This window comes from Physella acuta, unplaced genomic scaffold, assembly GCF_028476545.2.
Source record: "Physella acuta isolate Inbredline_101_S28 unplaced genomic scaffold, ASM2847654v3 ptg000388l, whole genome shotgun sequence".
Classification (NCBI taxonomy): Eukaryota; Metazoa; Mollusca; class Gastropoda; family Physidae; genus Physella; species Physella acuta.
Window position 1 is genome coordinate 126306 of NW_026731907.1, and position 17858 is coordinate 144163.

Below are 17858 nucleotides of genomic sequence, written 5' to 3' on the forward strand. Positions count from 1 at the left end.
AACACAGGTAATTTCGCTCACAAAAGCATAAAAAAAACGTCAACAGTTCAGTTGCAGTCCCACAGGGGCCGCAACCCAATGAATAAAAACTTCATAGTTTTATCCCCCTTTGGCTGGTAACGATATGTGTTACACAAACTTAATTCACTTTTGTGTTTCTGATACAAACCTAAGTCACTTTTGTGTTTCTGATACAAACTTAATTCACTTTTGTGTTTCTGATACAAACCTGTGTCACTTTTGTGTTTCTGATACAAACTTAAGTCACTTTTGTGTTTCTGATACAAACCTAAGTCACTTTTGTGTTTCTGATACAAACTTAATTCACTTTTGTGTTTCTGATACAAACCTGTGTCACTTGTGTGTTTCTGATACAAACTTAAGTCACTTTTGTGTTTTTGATACAAATGTAAGTCACTTTTGTGTTTCTGATATAAATTTAAGTCACGTTTTTGTTTCTGATACACACTTAATTCACTTTTGTGTTTCTGATACAAACATAAGTCACTTTGTGTTTCTGATACAAACTTAAGTCACTTTTGTGTTTCTGATACAAACTTAAGTTACTTTTGTGTTTCTTATACAAATTTAAGTCACGATTGTGTTTCTGATACAAACTTAATTCACTTTTGTGTTTCTGATACAAACCTAAGTCACTTTTGTGTTTCTGATACAAACTTAATTCACTTTTGTGTTTCTGATACAAACTTAATTCACTTTTGTGTTTCTGATACAAACATAAGTCACTTTGTGTTTCTGATACAAACTTAAGTCACTTTTGTGTTTCTGATACAAACTTAAGTTACTTTTGTGTTTCTTATACAAATTTAAGTCACTATTGTGTTTCTGATACAAACTTAATTCACTTTTGTGTTTCTGATACAAACCTAAGTCACTTTTGTGTTTCTGATACAAACTTAAGTCACTTTTGTGTTTCTGATACAAACCTAAGTCACTTTTGTGTTTCTGATACAAACTTAATTCACTTTTGTGTTTCTGATACAAACCTGTGTCACTTTTGTGTTTCTGATACAAACCTAAGTCACTTTTGTGTTTCTGATACAAACTTAATTCACTTTTGTGTTTCTGATACAAACCTGTGTCACTTGTGTGTTTCTGATACAAACTTAAGTAACTTTTGTGTTTCTGATACAAATGTAAGTTACTTTTGTGTTTCTGATATAAATTTAAGTCACGTTTTTGTTTCTGATACAAACTTAATTCACTTTTGTGTTTCTGATACAAACATAAGTCACTTTTGTGTTTCTGTAATGCTTTTATGATTGTTGCGATAATTGTGGTTTGTGTAATGATTGTTTAGGTGATTGTTGCGATAATTGTGGTTTCTGTAATGATTGTTTAGGTGAATGTTGCAATAATTGTGGTTTTTTGTAATGATTGTTTAGGTGATTGATGAGATAACTGTTGTGTGTGGTGCTTGTTTTAAGGATTGTTTTGAAAATTGTTGTTCCTGTAATGATTGTTTTGGTTCTTTGAAATGATTGCTGAACCATTTACTATGACACGGCTGATTCTAAAGATTCTCGTTATTTATTTTTTTAGCATAATTGTAAATATAGGCCTAATTTTTCAAGTAATTATTGAGTAATGTGCCTTAGATAAACTCTTTAAGACCTTAACGAAGCTCTCAGCGACCCTTAGTATTTTCCCTGTCTAATCGGTGTTTTCAGAATCCAAAGTTTGTAATCGTAAATCTAGGTCATGATGTCGCTAGAGCGGCCATTTTTCGTGTAATTTTCTTCTTGTATTTTTCTCGTTGATTTTTTATTGTATAATCGTTTTAAGTCGCCGCGTTATAAAATTAACCAAAAATTAAATTATTTATGCTGATATTTATCCAATCCATAATTATTTTAGAGAAATGGCCGTACTTTCTTTTTCTTTGAATAAGAACTCATAAAAAGTAATTCTTATCAATAATGTTCCCGTCAAACTTAAAAACAAATTACGGGCTTAAAGAGTGAATTAACAAAATTTTAAAAAATAAAAATAAAACTCGCAATACCTGCTATTTTTAATGTTCTTTTATTTTGTACGTGTTTACGTTTCTTCGTAAAAACATTTTAAACAACCAAGGTAAACTTAGAGCGTAGACTAATGTTTGGTTTTGCTTCACTATACAACTAACCCTAAAACAAAAAGCTTATAGGCCATACGCAGACCTAGCAGATGGTGCGATACATTTTGTTTTTTGACTATATAAATCTAAACCTAACTTTATACAAAAGTATAGACCACACATAGAAATACTTCATAAAACCTTGCAGATAGTATAATACATTTTGTCTTTGACTGCATAAATCTAAACCTAACTTTTTACAAAAGTATAGACCACACATTTCAGCATAGAAATACTCCATGAGACATTGCAGATAGTATAATACATTTTATCTTTGCCCTTCAGATGCGAGCTAGCAGATCGTCTGCCGGGATGTATGGTACATCTTCCTACGAGGCCACTCCAATTTCCAGAACACGATGTTCACAACGAGGGAGAAGAGGAAACCCACTGCGATAAAAGCCACGACGAAGCTGAAATGGCTGGGGTTCGAATCCTGGTAGGTCATGTGTTTGACCGTGACATTGAAGCTGACCCAGGAGTGCTTCGTTACGCCGGCCACGGTGCTTAGGACCACGAAGACAACCTGGAACAGAGGACGTCTTTGAGCACGTCAACAAGAAGTCGAAGGGACGTATTTGAGGTCACACTTTTGCTAGTTTCTAGCCCTAGCTTTGTCCCTTATTCAAAATACTAACCCTAAACTTAAGCCTAACCCTAGCCCTCAATTTGGCCCTAAACCTATCTATAACCCTAGTCTTGTCCCCTTATTCAAAATACTAACCCTAACCCTAACCCTACCCTAAGTTGGCCCTAAACATATATGTAACCCTAGACGTCCGTTATTCAAAATACTAACCCTAACCCTAACCCTACCCTTAAGTGACCCTAAACATATCTGTAACTCTAGCCTTGTCCCTTATTCAAAATATTAACCCTAACCCTACCCTTAAGTGGCCCTAAACATATCTGTAAATCTAGCCTTGTCCCTTATTCAAAATACTAACCCTAACCCTAACCCTAGCCCTTAAGCTGGCCCTAAAACTATCTGTAACTTTAGCCTTGTCCCTTATTCAAAATACTAACCCTAACCCTAACCCTAGCCCTTAAGCTGGCCCTAAAACTATCTGTAACCCTAGTCTTGTCCCTTATTCAAAATACTAACCCTAACCCTAACCCTAGCCCTTAAGCTGGCCCTAAAACTATCTGTAACCCTAGTCTTGTCCCTTATTCAAAATACTAACCCTAACCCTAATCCTAGCCCTTAAGCTGGCCCTAAAACTATCTGTAACCCTAGTCTTGTCCCTAACCCTATTCTTTCTCACATACACATACCCCCCCCCCACTCGATACCAATAAGCCTCCCCAAACTCTTCCACAAACTCAATCCTCTACATTTACTTTCTCCTTCATTCCTTCCCTTCCACACCTAATCAACATTTTTCCCATCCCCAAACTTTACCTCCCACTTTATTGTCCCTAATATTGCTTACCCGACGGTAAGTGAATAACCCGTATGTGGCACCTGGTGACGCCACAGCTAGCAACCCCCACCCTCCATCACACCCCCACCCTCCCCACAATCTTACGCCTAATTCTCCCCCACTGACACCCTAAAAAAAAGCCTTCAAATCTTCCCCAAACTCGACACTCCAGATCTTCTCAGTCTCTCCACCCCACCCCACACCCACTCAACACCCTTCCCTTATCTGACCTCCCGTCTTTAAAACCCGCCAGTTAACAGCTTTCCCACAACTAACCCTTCGCCGCTCTCACACACTTTTACCTCCCCACACCTTTACCTCCTCACACCTCATCCCTTCACTACCAAGACTCACGCCTCCTCTACGCACAAGGCACCTCACACCCTAACTACTATCAACATCTCACCTCTCACATCTACACACCTTATTCCTCACCACCCCACACCACTCACCTCACCTCACCTTCCCACACAAATCTCTCACCTCCCCTCCCCTCACCTCCCCCACACCACACACTTCAACACCTTATCCCTCAGATCCCCACCACTCCCTCACCTCCACACACCTTCGACGTCACCTCCCCTACACCACCCCCACAACTTACCCCTCCTGCTCACATCCTCATATCACCGACACCAACCCCGTCCCCTCACCTCCCCTCACCTCCCCTCCCCTCGCCTCACTTCCCCACACTTTCGACGTCACTTCCCCTACACCAACCCCACAACTCACCCCTCCTGCTCACATCCTTATATCACCCACACCAACCCCCTCACCTCCCCTCATCACCCCACACCAACCCCCTCACCTCCCCACAACTGATCCCTCACCTCATATTGCATCCCGGAATGTAAATAAACCAGCCGGATATCGTCAGACTGCCGGCCACCTATTGTTACATTCCGTGAGCGGCCATCTTGAAATCTGGCCACGGGGAAGCCTGGCGGGAACCCAAGCTTGGCCATCTCTGGCACCATCGTCTGCGGCATCTGATTGGAGAGGACACACATTTATAGGAGAGGACACAATCTTAGAGGACACAATAGTATTGGAGAGGACACAATCTTTTAGGACACAATCTTATAGGAGAGGACACAATCTTATAGGAGAGGACACAATCTTATAGGAGAGGACACAATCTTATTGGCGAGGACACAATGATTGGAGAGGACACGATGATTGGAGAGGACACGATGATTGGAGAGGACACCATCTTATAGGACACAATCTTATCTTATAGGATAGGACACAATCTTTTTGGCGAGAAACGCAATCTTATTGGAGAGGACACAATGATTGGAGAGGACATAATGATTGGAGAGGACACAATGATTGGAGAGGACACAATGATTGGAGAGGACACAATCTTATAGGACACAATCTTATAGGACACAATCTTATAGGAGAGGACACAATCTAAGAGCACACAATCTTATTGGAGAGGACACAATCTTATAAGACACAATCTTATTGGAGAGGACACAATCTTATTGGAGAGGACACAATCTAAAAGGACACAACCTTAGAGGACACAATCTTAGAGGACACAATCTTATTGGAGAGGACACAATCTTATTGTAGAGGACACAATCTTAGAGGACACAATCTTATAGGACACAATCTTATAGGACACAATCTCATAGGACACAATCTAATAGGACAGAATCTTATAGGAGAGGACACAATCTTATAGGACACAATCTTATTGGAGAGGACACAATCTTATAAGAGTTGACACAATCTTATTGGGCACAATCTTATTGGAGAGGACACAATCTAAAAGGACACAACCTTAGAGGACACAATCTTAGAGGACACAATCTTATTGGAGAGGACACAATCTTATTGTAGAGGACACAATATTATAGGAGAGGACACAATCTTAGAGGACACAATCTTATTGGAGAGGACACAATCTTAGAGGACACAATCTTATAGGAGAGGACACAATCTTATATGACACAATCTTATAGGACACAATCTTATAGGACACAATCTCATAGGACACAATCTAATAGGACAGAATCTTATAGGAGAGGACACAATCTTATAGGACACAATCTTATTGGAGAGGACACAATCTTATAAGAGTTGACACAATCTTATTGGGCACAATCTTATAGGAGAGGACACAATCTAATAGGACACAATATTATTGGAGAAGACACAATCTTATAGGACACAATCTCATAGGACACAATCTATAAGGACACAATCTTACAGGACACAATCTCATAGGACACAATCTAATAGGACACAATCTTATAGGACACAATCTTATAGGACAGAATCTTATAGGAGAAGACACAATCTTATTTGATAGGACACAATCTTATAGGACACAATCTTAAAGGACACGATCTTATAGTAGAGGACACAATCTTATACGAGAGGACACAATCTTATTGGAGAGGACACAATCTTATTGGAGATGACACAATCTTATAGGACACAGTCTTATTCACATAGCTTGTAATTCTCGGTCCTTCTCGCTTAAAATTCTAAATCTCGTTTGCCTAGAAATTATATATAAATTTTCGAACTAAATCAATTTTTATTATCACGATTCGCAATAACAAAAAAAATGCGTTTTTCTTCTATCTACGCAAGGAGATTTAAAAATACCAACAGTACTCAAAATACAACAACTTTATGTTTTTATAAATAATAGTAGTCCTAGGTTATTAATATTATATTGATATTGTAACTGCGTTTAGGAAAACTTGTTACGGATTCGAATAAATAATTGACAAACTCTACGCTTTTTTTAAAAATCACAATTTAATGTTGGCTATATTCTTTTCCTTTAGCTAGCCTTCACCTTAAAATCTACTATTGTCATTGGTTACGAGGTTAAAAAACCTAGCGATTGCGAAAGTAGCTTTCTATTTTTTTTCCAATTTTTATTATTGTTAATTTTATAAAAAAATCTACTAGCTGGCAAGTAGGAGAACGAGAAGTTGGTGACCTACTTACAAGCCCTATTATAGTTGTCTGTTTTGTTTGGTAGTCATAGTAATATAATTTGTTAACCTCAGTAGTCCTTTTCTTTTGGCAACCATACATATCTGACGTTGGTAGCGACTCATCTGGGTAACAACATCATCATATTTTCCTTTTTGTGCCAAAGAAACATGGGGCAGATTATATAGAGTTCATCTGTTTCAATGACCTCGACAAGCACTATGCCCAGCCGACTTTGTTTTGCTAACGTGAGTCAGGTACCCATCAGAGAGATTTGTGTGTTAGCAGTCTAGCACTGTATCGCTCAACCACTCCGTCCCCTTTTCGGTAATTAGAGTAGGCTGTTGCTTGACCTACTTTTGTTACCGTTGTCATGGTAATGATGGCCGCCGAAAACGACGATACCGGGGTTCCATATTTTAACCATGTTTCATGGTCATTTCAACTACACATAGTTGTAACGTTATTTTTGCGTTTTATACAACCTTTTATAAGTAACGTCTTACTAAAGTAATGTCAATAATTGAAAAACTTACGCAGGGTTTAAAAAAATTCATTTAAAATATTGCTGGATCGAGACAACTTTGCCCGCCCATTTTGCCCACATTGTATTTGAATGCGAAAAGCTCTAACAGACAACACATTTCTGCTGAACAGTCACCCCATCTTAAAATCTAACCCATCGTACCAGAGGCGTAACGACCCTTCCGGCGCCCGGGGACAAACTTTCGATTTGCACACCCCCCCCCTCTCAAACTTGCGATTTGCACCCCCCTCCCTCGAACTTTTTATTTGCACCCCCCCCCCCCGCCCACCAAACTTTCAATTTGTTTTTCCAACCCATTTTGGCGCCCCCCCCCCTAAGGTCGGCGCCCGGGGACATATGTCCCCCCCGCCTCCCCCCCCCCCCCCCCCCCCCTCGCTACGCCTCTGCATCGTACCAATCATAGTAATGTAGCCATTTAAAAACAAACGCATTTTAAATATTATTTTATAGGTTACGTATTAATTTTGATAATTAAAATTGATATCAAATCAAAGGTATATAAATGTAGTTTTTGAATGTATAACACTTCTTGAAAAATAATGAAGTTTAAAATTGTAAGCGCCACACTAATAAGCTTGAAAAATCTTTGTTAATAATATTAAAGTTTTTAAAAAATATTTCTTAAAATTATGGCTAGCGATAAAATTATAGTTACATTTTTTATAAAATTGTAACTGTTTGGGAGCCATCGATTACAATCATTTTCATATTTTTGCATTGAATATAACCGTTGAAAACAATTTTAGAATTATTTGATCAATTCAAGTATTTAAAAAACCACTCTCAACCCTCCCTTGAAGTCAACCAGATGGCCAGGGTTAGTAAAACAATGAAAGTCACTGCAATTATTTTCTATGATAAAATACACAATTACGCACACAATGTTCAAAATAAACAAAGTGGCGAACGGTAGGATTTGGAACCAGCCTATGATAGTTGTCTGTATCGGTAGTCATAGTAACCTACTTCAGTAATCTCAGTAGCTAGTCATAGTTTTCTCGCCATGACAAAAATAAACATTCGTTATAACATGGGATGAAATCTATGACATTTTCCTTAAAAAAACTTAATCAGATAGAAATAAAGCATAACCATCAAAGGCAACTATGCTCCTGTCTGAAATACTCGTATTGGTTGGTTTTTATTCTCCCTACACATGTATCCTACTTTAAAGTGCCAATATGTGCCACAAACATAAACCAAAGAGGTATTGTTTTTCTAAGGTTTACATAAAACATACAAACCAAATTTGTCTCGCTTAAAAAAAAGAAGAAAACAAGCGTGCAATATGGCATACCTGTCCCCGATATTTCTGATCGGACAGCCAGATAAACTCTTCGAACGTGTCCTTAAATATTCTCTCCCTTCGCTTCTTGTTGATTTCCTTCACCGTGTCCAGACGTTTCGACAACTCACTCACTTCGTCACGGCTGTAGATTGAAGCGTTCTCAGGCAACTTCTGCTAAAGAAACCTTTGTTTCATTACTAGAAGCAGGCGATATAACTGTTGTTGTTGTTGTTATTTTTTTTTGGATACTGTTTTTTTATGAAGGGGGTTCACATTAATTACAAAATAATACTCAACTCTCTCTCTCTCTCTCTCTCTCATATATATATATATATATATATATATATATATATATATATATATATATATATATATATATATATATATATATATATATATATATATTTATATATTTTTATATTTATATATATATATAAATATATATATATATATATATATATATATATATATATATATATATATATATATATATATATATATATATATATTTATGTATATACTTTTAATACTTAATTCACCGGCTCAGCAAAAGACATACTATTCCTGAACTTAAGATCTCACAGCTGTCAGATCTCACCTTTAAGTAGTAGAGGAAATCATCCACTTCTTGAAACCGGATGTGACGTAGCAGATTCTCCTTCAACTGGGTGCTGTTGTAGAACGAGTACCTGACGCCATGTTGGTCAGTGATCAAGTACCCAAACCTGAGGTGTGAGAGTCATTGAGTCACGCATGGAATAAACAACAAACAGAACTTTATATTTGGTATGTGATCAGGTACCCAAACCTGAGGTGTGAGAGTCATTGAGTCACGCATGGAATAAACAACAAACAGAACTTTATATTTGGTATGTGATCAGGTACCCAAACCTGAAATGTGAGAGTCATTGAGTCACGCAGGGAATAAACAACAAACAGAACTTTATATTTGGTATGTGATCAAGTACCCAAACCTGAAATGTGAGAGTCATTGAGTCACGCATGGAATAAACAACAAACAGAACTTTATATTTGGTATGTGATCATGTACCCAAACCTGAGATGTGAGAGTCATTGAGTCACGCAGGGAATAAACAACAAACAGAACTTTATATTTGGTATGTGATCATGTACCCAAACCTGAGATGTGAGAGTCATTGAGTCACGCAGGGAATAAACAACAAACAGAACTTTATATTTGGTATGTGATCAGGTACCTAAACCTGAGGTGTGAGAGTCATTGAGTCACGCATGGAATAAACAACAAACAGAACTTTATATTTGGTATGTGATCAGGTACCCAAACCTTAGGTGTGAGAGTCACGCATGGAATAAACAACAAACAGAACTTTATATTTGGTATGTGATCAGGTACCCAAACCTGAAATGTGAGAGTCATTGAGTCACGCATGGAATAAACAACAAACAGAACTTTATATTTGGTATGTGATCAGGTACCCAAACCTGAAATGTGAGAGTCATTGAGTCACGCATGGAATAAACAACAAACAGAACTTTATATTTGGTATGTGATCAGGTACCTAAACCTGAGGTGTGAGAGTCATTGAGTCACGCATGGAATAAACAACAAACAGAACTTTATATTTGGTATGAGATCAGGTACCCAAACCTGAAGTGTGATAGTCATTGAGTCACGCATGGAATAAACAACAAACTGAACTTTATATTTGGTATGTGATCAGGTACCCAAACTTGAATTGTGAGAGTCATTGAGTCACGCATGTAATAAACAACAATTGAAAAATATATATTTGTTAATGTATGGGAAATTAGTTAAACCAATGAGAATTACAAAATTTATAGTATGTTATATTGACAGCGATTAGATTTTTTTTTTTAAATAGCGATAGTGACTTCTCTCAAACTTCACTGTATATAACATGTTTTAATAAAAATAGAATCGCTTTGAAATAAATAATTGCGTATCTAATAAACATAAACAATGTGTATTAAGATGAGATGAAAATTAGTCTATACTATTATATATTTATATAAATGCACAAAAACGTTTATATAATAAGCTTTTAAGTAATAGTACATTAAAAAGGAGAATATAAATGATTTTCTTTAATCTATATACTACTGAAACTCAAGTTTGTTTACATGTTGGATATTTTTGTTTTGTTTGTTTGTTTGGTTACATGAGAGAATCTGCACTATGTGTAGAGCTGTAAAATAGTATTTAGGTAGAGAACAACCAAATTTTTGACCAAATTGTTAATTACAAATTAGTTTTAGGTGTTAGGTCCTGGCTTTGAGTTACCACGGGTGAATTGGGGAAGGTAAAAAAATCGTTACAACTCATAACGTCTTTTATGATAAGGATGTCCCAGTGTAGGTATAATTATATCCAAAACTTTATTTACACGTTGCGATAGGATTTAAAAAACAAGTTAATTAAAAAGTCTAGTGACATTTATGCGCAATTTCCTTATGTTATCTAAAAATAGCTCTGACGTATAATGCTGGGGTGCGTTCAAGCTAGAAGAACGATCGGTTTGTAGGTGTTTATGTAATTTTAAAATTTGTGACCGAACGAAAGGATATTTTTGAAAACTTTTTTCGGCAATATTGTTCTAAATTATAGCAGAAATCGATTGGTAAATGTTTCAAGTCGCTAAGTGATATGGGCCAAAAACTGCATTTTTTCGAGGGTTTTTTTTTTGGCTTTTCCGTGAACTCCAGGAAGGAATTCCGGAGTTTTTTTTGGCCCACTATCATCCTCGTAACTTGCTTAACAAATTTGCTTTTGGAACTAGTCCTCGATATTGCTTCGTTGAGGAGGAGATACGACTTAAAGCTGCGAACACACATCCATACATACATTCATTCATACATCCAGAAATGACGGGTTAATAAACGCAATTCTCCAGAATGGAAATTGCGCTAAAACCACTGTCCTCTTAATGGAGGCGAGCGAGTTGACGAGATTCCTTCCATAATTGTTGTTGTCATGGAATAAAAACGTGTTTTTTTAGATTTAGACCGTAAAGAAAAATAAAAAATAAAAACTTAAGCCTAAAATTAATTTAGAAATTTTTTATTCTTAGAATAAATGCTATAAAAGTTGCAAATCCAGAGAACTTGAAAATAATTTGTTGAGTTTAAGGCTACATTTCTATTTATTTTCATCAAGCCTAAGTTATAACCGGATGTTTCACTTTCGTAAGACAAATATTGATTGGCTGTACAGTAACTTAGTGATCGATAACTATTTGTTTTACAAAACTTTGCAGATCAAGTTTTTAAATAACAATACAAATTTAAAACTCCATGACCTAGTTTTCTATTTTTAGCTTACAATGTGTACAATAAAATCTATGGCAGCCTATCCAATAGCAGGATGCCATGTTTATGTCGCCATTACACGTGAAAACCAAATTGTTTTTGCTTTTTTTTAAATTTTTATTTAGTTACCGAAAATATTATAAACATCAAATACATCCAATCTTTAGTAAAGTCCGAAAAAAAAACAGACAGGCAGGATTTTATAACCATATTAATTGTAAATACGCTGTGCATGATTTTTTAATGAATTTATACACCTCTCAAATACCTTTGAGACTTTTCTCGCTTGTGTCCATTGTACTTTTAACATGCAGGCTACGAGTCTCATGTAAAAATGTATAAGCACTTCCATGTTAAATTCAACATGTTGACGTCCATGTTACGTTCGGGTTGGTATCAACTCAAGAGACGATTCGTGTTTACTTCAATCCTTTTATTCTGTCTCCATTCTTCACACATAACAGAGCAGCCCTCGTCCTAGCTGCTATTAACTAACCGCTCCTCATCCCCACAATCCTTCACTCTCGCTTTTATACCCGCAAACGACCTTGGGATTACAATACATAAAGACACCGGGGTTACTACACAGTAGGGTGAACTCAACTCACACACGCACTCCCCCCTAAGTTCGAGGCTATTCTACCCAGGGGCGTAGCGAGGGGGGGGGGGCGGGGGGTGCGGAACGCACCGGGTGACACCATTTAGGGGGGTGACACCAAGGCAAAAAATAGCAAAATATATAGAGAAAAACTTGAAGGGGGGGGGGGTGCAATTCGAAAGTTTGAGGGGGGGGGGGGTGCAAATCGAAAACATGAAAGTTTGTCCCCGGGAAGGGTCGCAACGCCTCTGGGGGGTGACACCATTAAGTGCCGCACCGGGTGACACCCGACCTCGCTACGCCACTGATTCTACCCTATTCTACCCTGACCGCATATGACACGTAACAGTCCACAACAAACCGAACCAGCCCCCACCCCTCCTTAGTCCACACGCGCCCGCAAAATTCGATTTTCTTACCCCCCCCCCCCCCCCCCACCACACGTCCTCGTGTGGACGACTTAAATAGATGACCCTTAAAGACGACTGATGAGTTGATTTCTATGGAGCTATTGTTCACTGTATAACCTAGTTTGCCGTGATACGCTTAACTCTTCGTAGATAGATATCGAGGAAACATGACCTAACCTCGTTCAAAAGTTAAATTAGTTTCACCGATATTTTATCAAATCGATATCCTTTTTTTAATAACCTGCTTTTTAGATTGGCATAATTAACATTAATTTAAAGAAACCAATGAGATCTTGCCACGACTATACTTTCTATCGATCTTTGGGAGTAGGATTACACCTTGGAATTATACTAACTGAAAACCTCGCATAACACTGACCTTCCCAATAAAATTATACTATTATTACACTAACCTTGACCCTCACATCATAGAAATTAAAACTTGCTTAATACAGCAACTCTAAAACTCAGGGTCAAACATTTCTATAATATAACACACGAGGAGCCGGCCCGCGGCATAACATACGCCGCTATTTAGTTGTTTCTAATTTTCAATAATTCATAATTTGTGAATTCGACAGTACCAACGCTGACACTGAAAATATTTCTGTAAAACACTATAAGTAGCTCGTTAAGGACCATAACCCCCCCCCCCTTCCTTCCCCCCCTCCCCCCCCCCCTACGTTTAAAATCGTTGGCTCTGCTTGTAAACATTTAGAGTGAACACAGCTCACTAAAACCATGTAGGGGTGGGGAGGTAGGGAGAGCGTTTGCAGCTTGTTTTCTAACGGCTCCCAGAAGAGAATTATATATATAGATATTCTAGGGCGTAAAAATGTAAAAAAAAACTAATTAATTACAATAACCTAAAGTATCTTTAACGTCGGCCAAAGTTGAATCTAATCAAGCACATTTCTTAGAAAGATTTGTCCAATCAAAATTAATGTTTGACAATGGACTCTTCCCAAATTGTGTATTAGTTAATTTGTGATATGCGGTATCATTTTAGGATAAGTAATACAATTCATGTTTTTCTTTGGTTAGAGTTTAGATACAAATATTGACATCAGTTTGAAAAAAATAGTGCTAACAACCTAATTCCTGACCTCAATTTGCTAAAGGCTCGGTAAATCAGGATGTAAATGACACGTACGAGAAAAAGAACACTTAATCAGATTGCCATCTGTTAACTTTCTTAATACTATAAATTAATGAAAAAACTTCATGCTAGTAGACTCGTTCGGCTGTTCAAGCAAAGAAGCCACCTAGAACGTTCTTCTCTTTACAGCCCAGACCCCAGCCTATCTGATATCCATCTACGATGGACTACTTCACATGGTGGCTAACCATTGCTGTCTGTTTCTTTCTGTTCAACTGCTCATACGCTGATAATACAACGGGTGAGACTTTATATTTTAATATCTTGTTGTAATGCTTCGTTATATACGTTTTAGCTCTATTACATAATAGTATTTATGTTAAAAAATGTATATCCGAAACAAATCTTCAATTAATTAAAATTGTGAATGCTAAAATAATGTATTACTAAGGACAGTTATATGTGCTAATACATGCAGTTTGTGGGTATGATTGTGCTCTATGTGTGGCTTTATTTTATGTGCTTATTAAGCTTATGCGAATTACGTGCATATTTAGCTGAAAGCATATCGAAACTTAAAACAATCACACATTATAAATAAGATAAAAACATAAACAGATATCTCATTACATTCTCGACCACCTAATTGTATTGTTTATTCTTTTGTTCACTAACCCCGTGTTTACCTATATTGAATGTATGAGAAGAGAACAAATACACCAAGAAAGCTGGGACAGGTCGCTGCAAAAACAGACCTCAAAAATGTAGATCAACATTTGGTCAAGTAAGTATTTTTTTAGTCATTTACATTATTGACAATATCTTCACTTTAAAAAATCAGTTTCATGAATTGATAACGCTCAGAACTACAGTTCTATCTTATATATATATATATATATATATATATATATATATATATATATATATATATATATATATATATATATATATGTCTGATGATGTATGAACTGCTTGATTAAGCAAACGCCAAAATGTGAAAAAAGCGCCATGATTGCCTGCTTGAAAGACAGAGCAGTGTTTGAATCTCTGGATAGTAGACTTGTTCTTTGTGACACTAAATCTGACGGAGGTGGTTGGATTCTTATCCAGGTTAGTTATTCAAACACTTAATCGAAAACAATTGGTAAATTCAGAGTTCTTTGTGATAGTAAAACTGACAAAGTTGGTTGCATTATTATCCAGCCTAGTTATTCTTTAAATGTTTGCAAGAGGCTCTAGGTTACTTTCTTAATTTACCTTTCAAGTTTCACCAGTCTGAAAATGTGCCTAAGTTAAATTTCAACCTTTGACACAATTATAAAAATCAAGCCGAAAAATTAATAGAAGTTAGATAATCTGGTTGTTGTCAAATATATTTCCAGCGAAATATGATTGGTGATGTGACCTTTAATAAAACCTGGGAAGAATTTCGCGATGGGTTCGGTTCTCTTGATGGTGACTTTTGGCTTGGGAATGATATGATAAGTAAACTGACAGCTGCGGTAAATATTTTAATTTTTTTTGTTGATAAATTTGTTATTGGAGAGTGTGTGAGAAGGAGAAAATTAGTGTGTGTGTGTGAGAGAGAGATGGGTTTGTGTGTGGGTTAGAGTGAGAGGAGTGTGTATCAGAGGCAGATAACGTGTGTGTGTGTGTGTGTGTGTGTGTGTGAGGGCAGAGAAAATGAAAAAGTGGGAAAGCTTGCAAGAAATTTCTAGTTTATAATTTTCTATTTTATATCATTGTGTTACTTGCAGTAACTAACTATTGAAGTTGAATTCTTGATTTGGGAGAGTGCAGCAGTTAACTAATCACTTGTTAACAGTTGTTTTAATTATATAATGATATAACAGGGTTATACAGATTTGAGGATTGACATGAAATGGAAGGGACAAAACAAATACTTTACATACAAGAACTTCACGGTGCAAGGCGAAGCAGATCTCTATCGAATGTCTTACACCGCCGGCAGCATACGAGGCTCTACAGATCATGACCACTTTAGATACAACAATGGACAGCAGTTCACAACTATCGATCATGGGCCCAGCTATGGTTGTAGAGTTTATGGTTATAAAGGTTGGTGGTGGCCTTTCCCTGGTGGCTGTGGATTTACAAACTTGAACGGAGAGCGGGGAAGTAAAGGTTTTGTTCTGGGTATCTATTGGTACTATTACAGTAGTGCTAATGACTCCCTCGATTCTGCTGAGATGAAACTCCGAAAACCAAATCCCTAGTCATTATCGTGGCTCCCGGACAATTAACCACCTGGTCATATATCACCCACTTTAACACTCGCTACTAACGCTCTGGACAAGAAACCCAAATATTGTTTTTACTAAGGACAAAATAACATCTTAGTAACTTTTTGGTCTATATCTTAACACTTTCTAATTTCTACCCAGAAGAAAACTACAGCAAGGATGTAAGCATAGCTTAAGCACTGACAACAACTTCAATAGAACATTTCTTAATGTAAAGCAGTAAAAGTCAAAGTCTACAACGCTATGCAATATATTGTTTAACATAAGAAATTATGATTACGTTCGATTTTGTTTATGTATTCATTAAGAGCATGTGGGGTAATGTGTGGGGTTATAAGCCGAGGTGGACATTGATCGAACAACCACTTTGCTGACTTGAGATTTTGCCACGTTTGTGACATCAATACAATAAAGCTGATCAGATAAATCAAAGTGTTGTGTTTTATCGTCGCGTGATAAGTTAGCTGTTTTGGTCGTTGTGTGAAATGTACTTTAAAATTTTAACATTTTAAGATTTAAACTAAACCTAAGTTGATGTGTGTGGAAGTAGATGTAAATAGACCAATCAAAATGCAAATTGTACTAATATTGTTTTTACAAACAGTACAGCGTTCAATCCTAATCATGAAAGTGACATCAAACTTTACACAAAATGTTCTGGCCAAATTAAGCTTCGGTGGTATTGATATAAAGCCGCTTACATAATGTATTACTGCATTAGAATCACGCAATGTTAAACACGTATATTTCAGTCATGCAGCCCATTAAGTATTTTAAAGTAAGTTTGTGAAAATAACTTAATGGCTTGGAGGTCCCTCAATACAATATCAACATTTAAGAAAAAATAGGGGCAAAAAGGCAGTGATGTAAAGTCAAATTAAGTTCCGAATCTACTCCGTTTCATCCTTTAGTTTTTGAAATATTTATAAGATAAAGTAGTTTTAGATAGTAGTGTAAAAATCTACCGTTTGCATTACATATGTTGTACCTGTAGTGTGGGATTGAAGCATCCATTACATTACAGACGGTGATTGGGAGGAGTTGATAGACATATAATCGTATAACAAGGCAAAGTGCCGATTCAACATATTCAATTTTACAACCAAAACCAAAACAGACATGACCTAATGAACAACGTCAATTATTTAATCCCCACTTACACTTCACCTGACCACTACCAGTTTATTCTAACCATTCAGATCCTGCCACGATTTTAATTTAATATGGATCTCTAGTTGTTGTGGATATTATAGTCGAGCAGGGTAAAATTAGTTCAACTCATACCTTCAAACATCCATAAAACAATTTTACCACTATTTTCTGTTTTGTTTTTCTGTCTAAATTTAAACCAAGTATTTATTTAAATAACTAACAAATACAACGCAAACAGCAATTATATAATTACAGTTATTCCGCCTTTTGAGATGATAGCCTACTTAATTGAATATACCTTCTCATCCCTAATGTTTCTTTCCCAGGGGGAATTTGCAACCAGGTTAATCTGTTATAATTTAACCTGACTAGGGCTACTGTAAAAATCTGTAAAAATCTAATGTACGTTCTGTACTCCTCTATGCTGTAGAGTCATGGAAACTAAACAAGAAAGGAGAGAGCCGACTTAGAGGCTTTGAAAGAAGATCCCTCCAACGTATCCTCAGAATAAAGTGGGACGACAAAGTCCCGAACAAGGAAATATGGCGAAGGACAGGTTTAAACGACATTTTTTTTTAGAAGTTCGAATGAGGATATGGAGATGACTGGGTCATGTCCTGCGCATGAGCAAAAGAAGACTCCCCAACATGGCTCTGAAGTGGG

At 36.7% G+C, this 17858-nt stretch overlaps 2 protein-coding genes across 4 annotated transcripts in view; one reads left to right on the plus strand and one right to left on the minus strand.

Moving 5' to 3' along the window:
- Positions 1 to 2033: 2033 nt before the first annotated feature.
- The window catches only part of LOC131942110 (uncharacterized), a 50156-nt gene continuing 34331 nt past the window's right edge, over positions 2034 to 17858 (minus strand). For 2 of the 3 annotated variants that reach the window (XM_059301832.1, XM_059301833.1), the window contains exons 8-11: positions 8962 to 9088; positions 8373 to 8534; positions 4395 to 4553; positions 2309 to 2666 (exon numbers count right to left, since the gene is read on the minus strand). In XM_059301832.1, coding sequence (XP_059157815.1) covers positions 2433 to 2666; positions 4395 to 4553; positions 8373 to 8534; positions 8962 to 9088 — 682 coding nt within the window. In that variant the 3' untranslated portion in view covers positions 2309 to 2432. Of the gene's footprint in view, positions 2233 to 2308; positions 2667 to 4394; positions 4554 to 8372; positions 8535 to 8961; positions 9089 to 17858 lie in introns of those variants that run through there. The other variant, XR_009386710.1, reaches the window with a different exon arrangement.
- On the plus strand, positions 13919 to 16463 carry LOC131942112 (ficolin-2-like). Its single transcript, XM_059301837.1, has 5 exons — positions 13919 to 14080; positions 14487 to 14563; positions 14761 to 14889; positions 15162 to 15281; positions 15633 to 16463. The coding sequence occupies exons 1-5, from the start codon at positions 14002 to 14004 to the stop codon at positions 16014 to 16016; spliced, it is 789 nt and encodes a 262-aa protein (XP_059157820.1). The 5' UTR covers positions 13919 to 14001; the 3' UTR covers positions 16017 to 16463.

What these genes read in the sequence shown, in the direction of transcription:
- LOC131942112 (XM_059301837.1), top strand. Translation starts at nt 14,002, where the DNA reads ATGGACTACTTCACATGGTGGCTAACCATTGCTGTCTGTTTCTTTCTG. An exon ending in ATACGCTGATAATACAACGG is followed by an intron (nt 14,081 to 14,486) that starts GTGAGACTTTAT and finishes ATGTATGAGAAG; the next exon opens with AGAACAAATACACCAAGAAA. An exon ending in TAAGTAAACTGACAGCTGCG is followed by an intron (nt 15,282 to 15,632) that starts GTAAATATTTTA and finishes ATGATATAACAG; the next exon opens with GGTTATACAGATTTGAGGAT.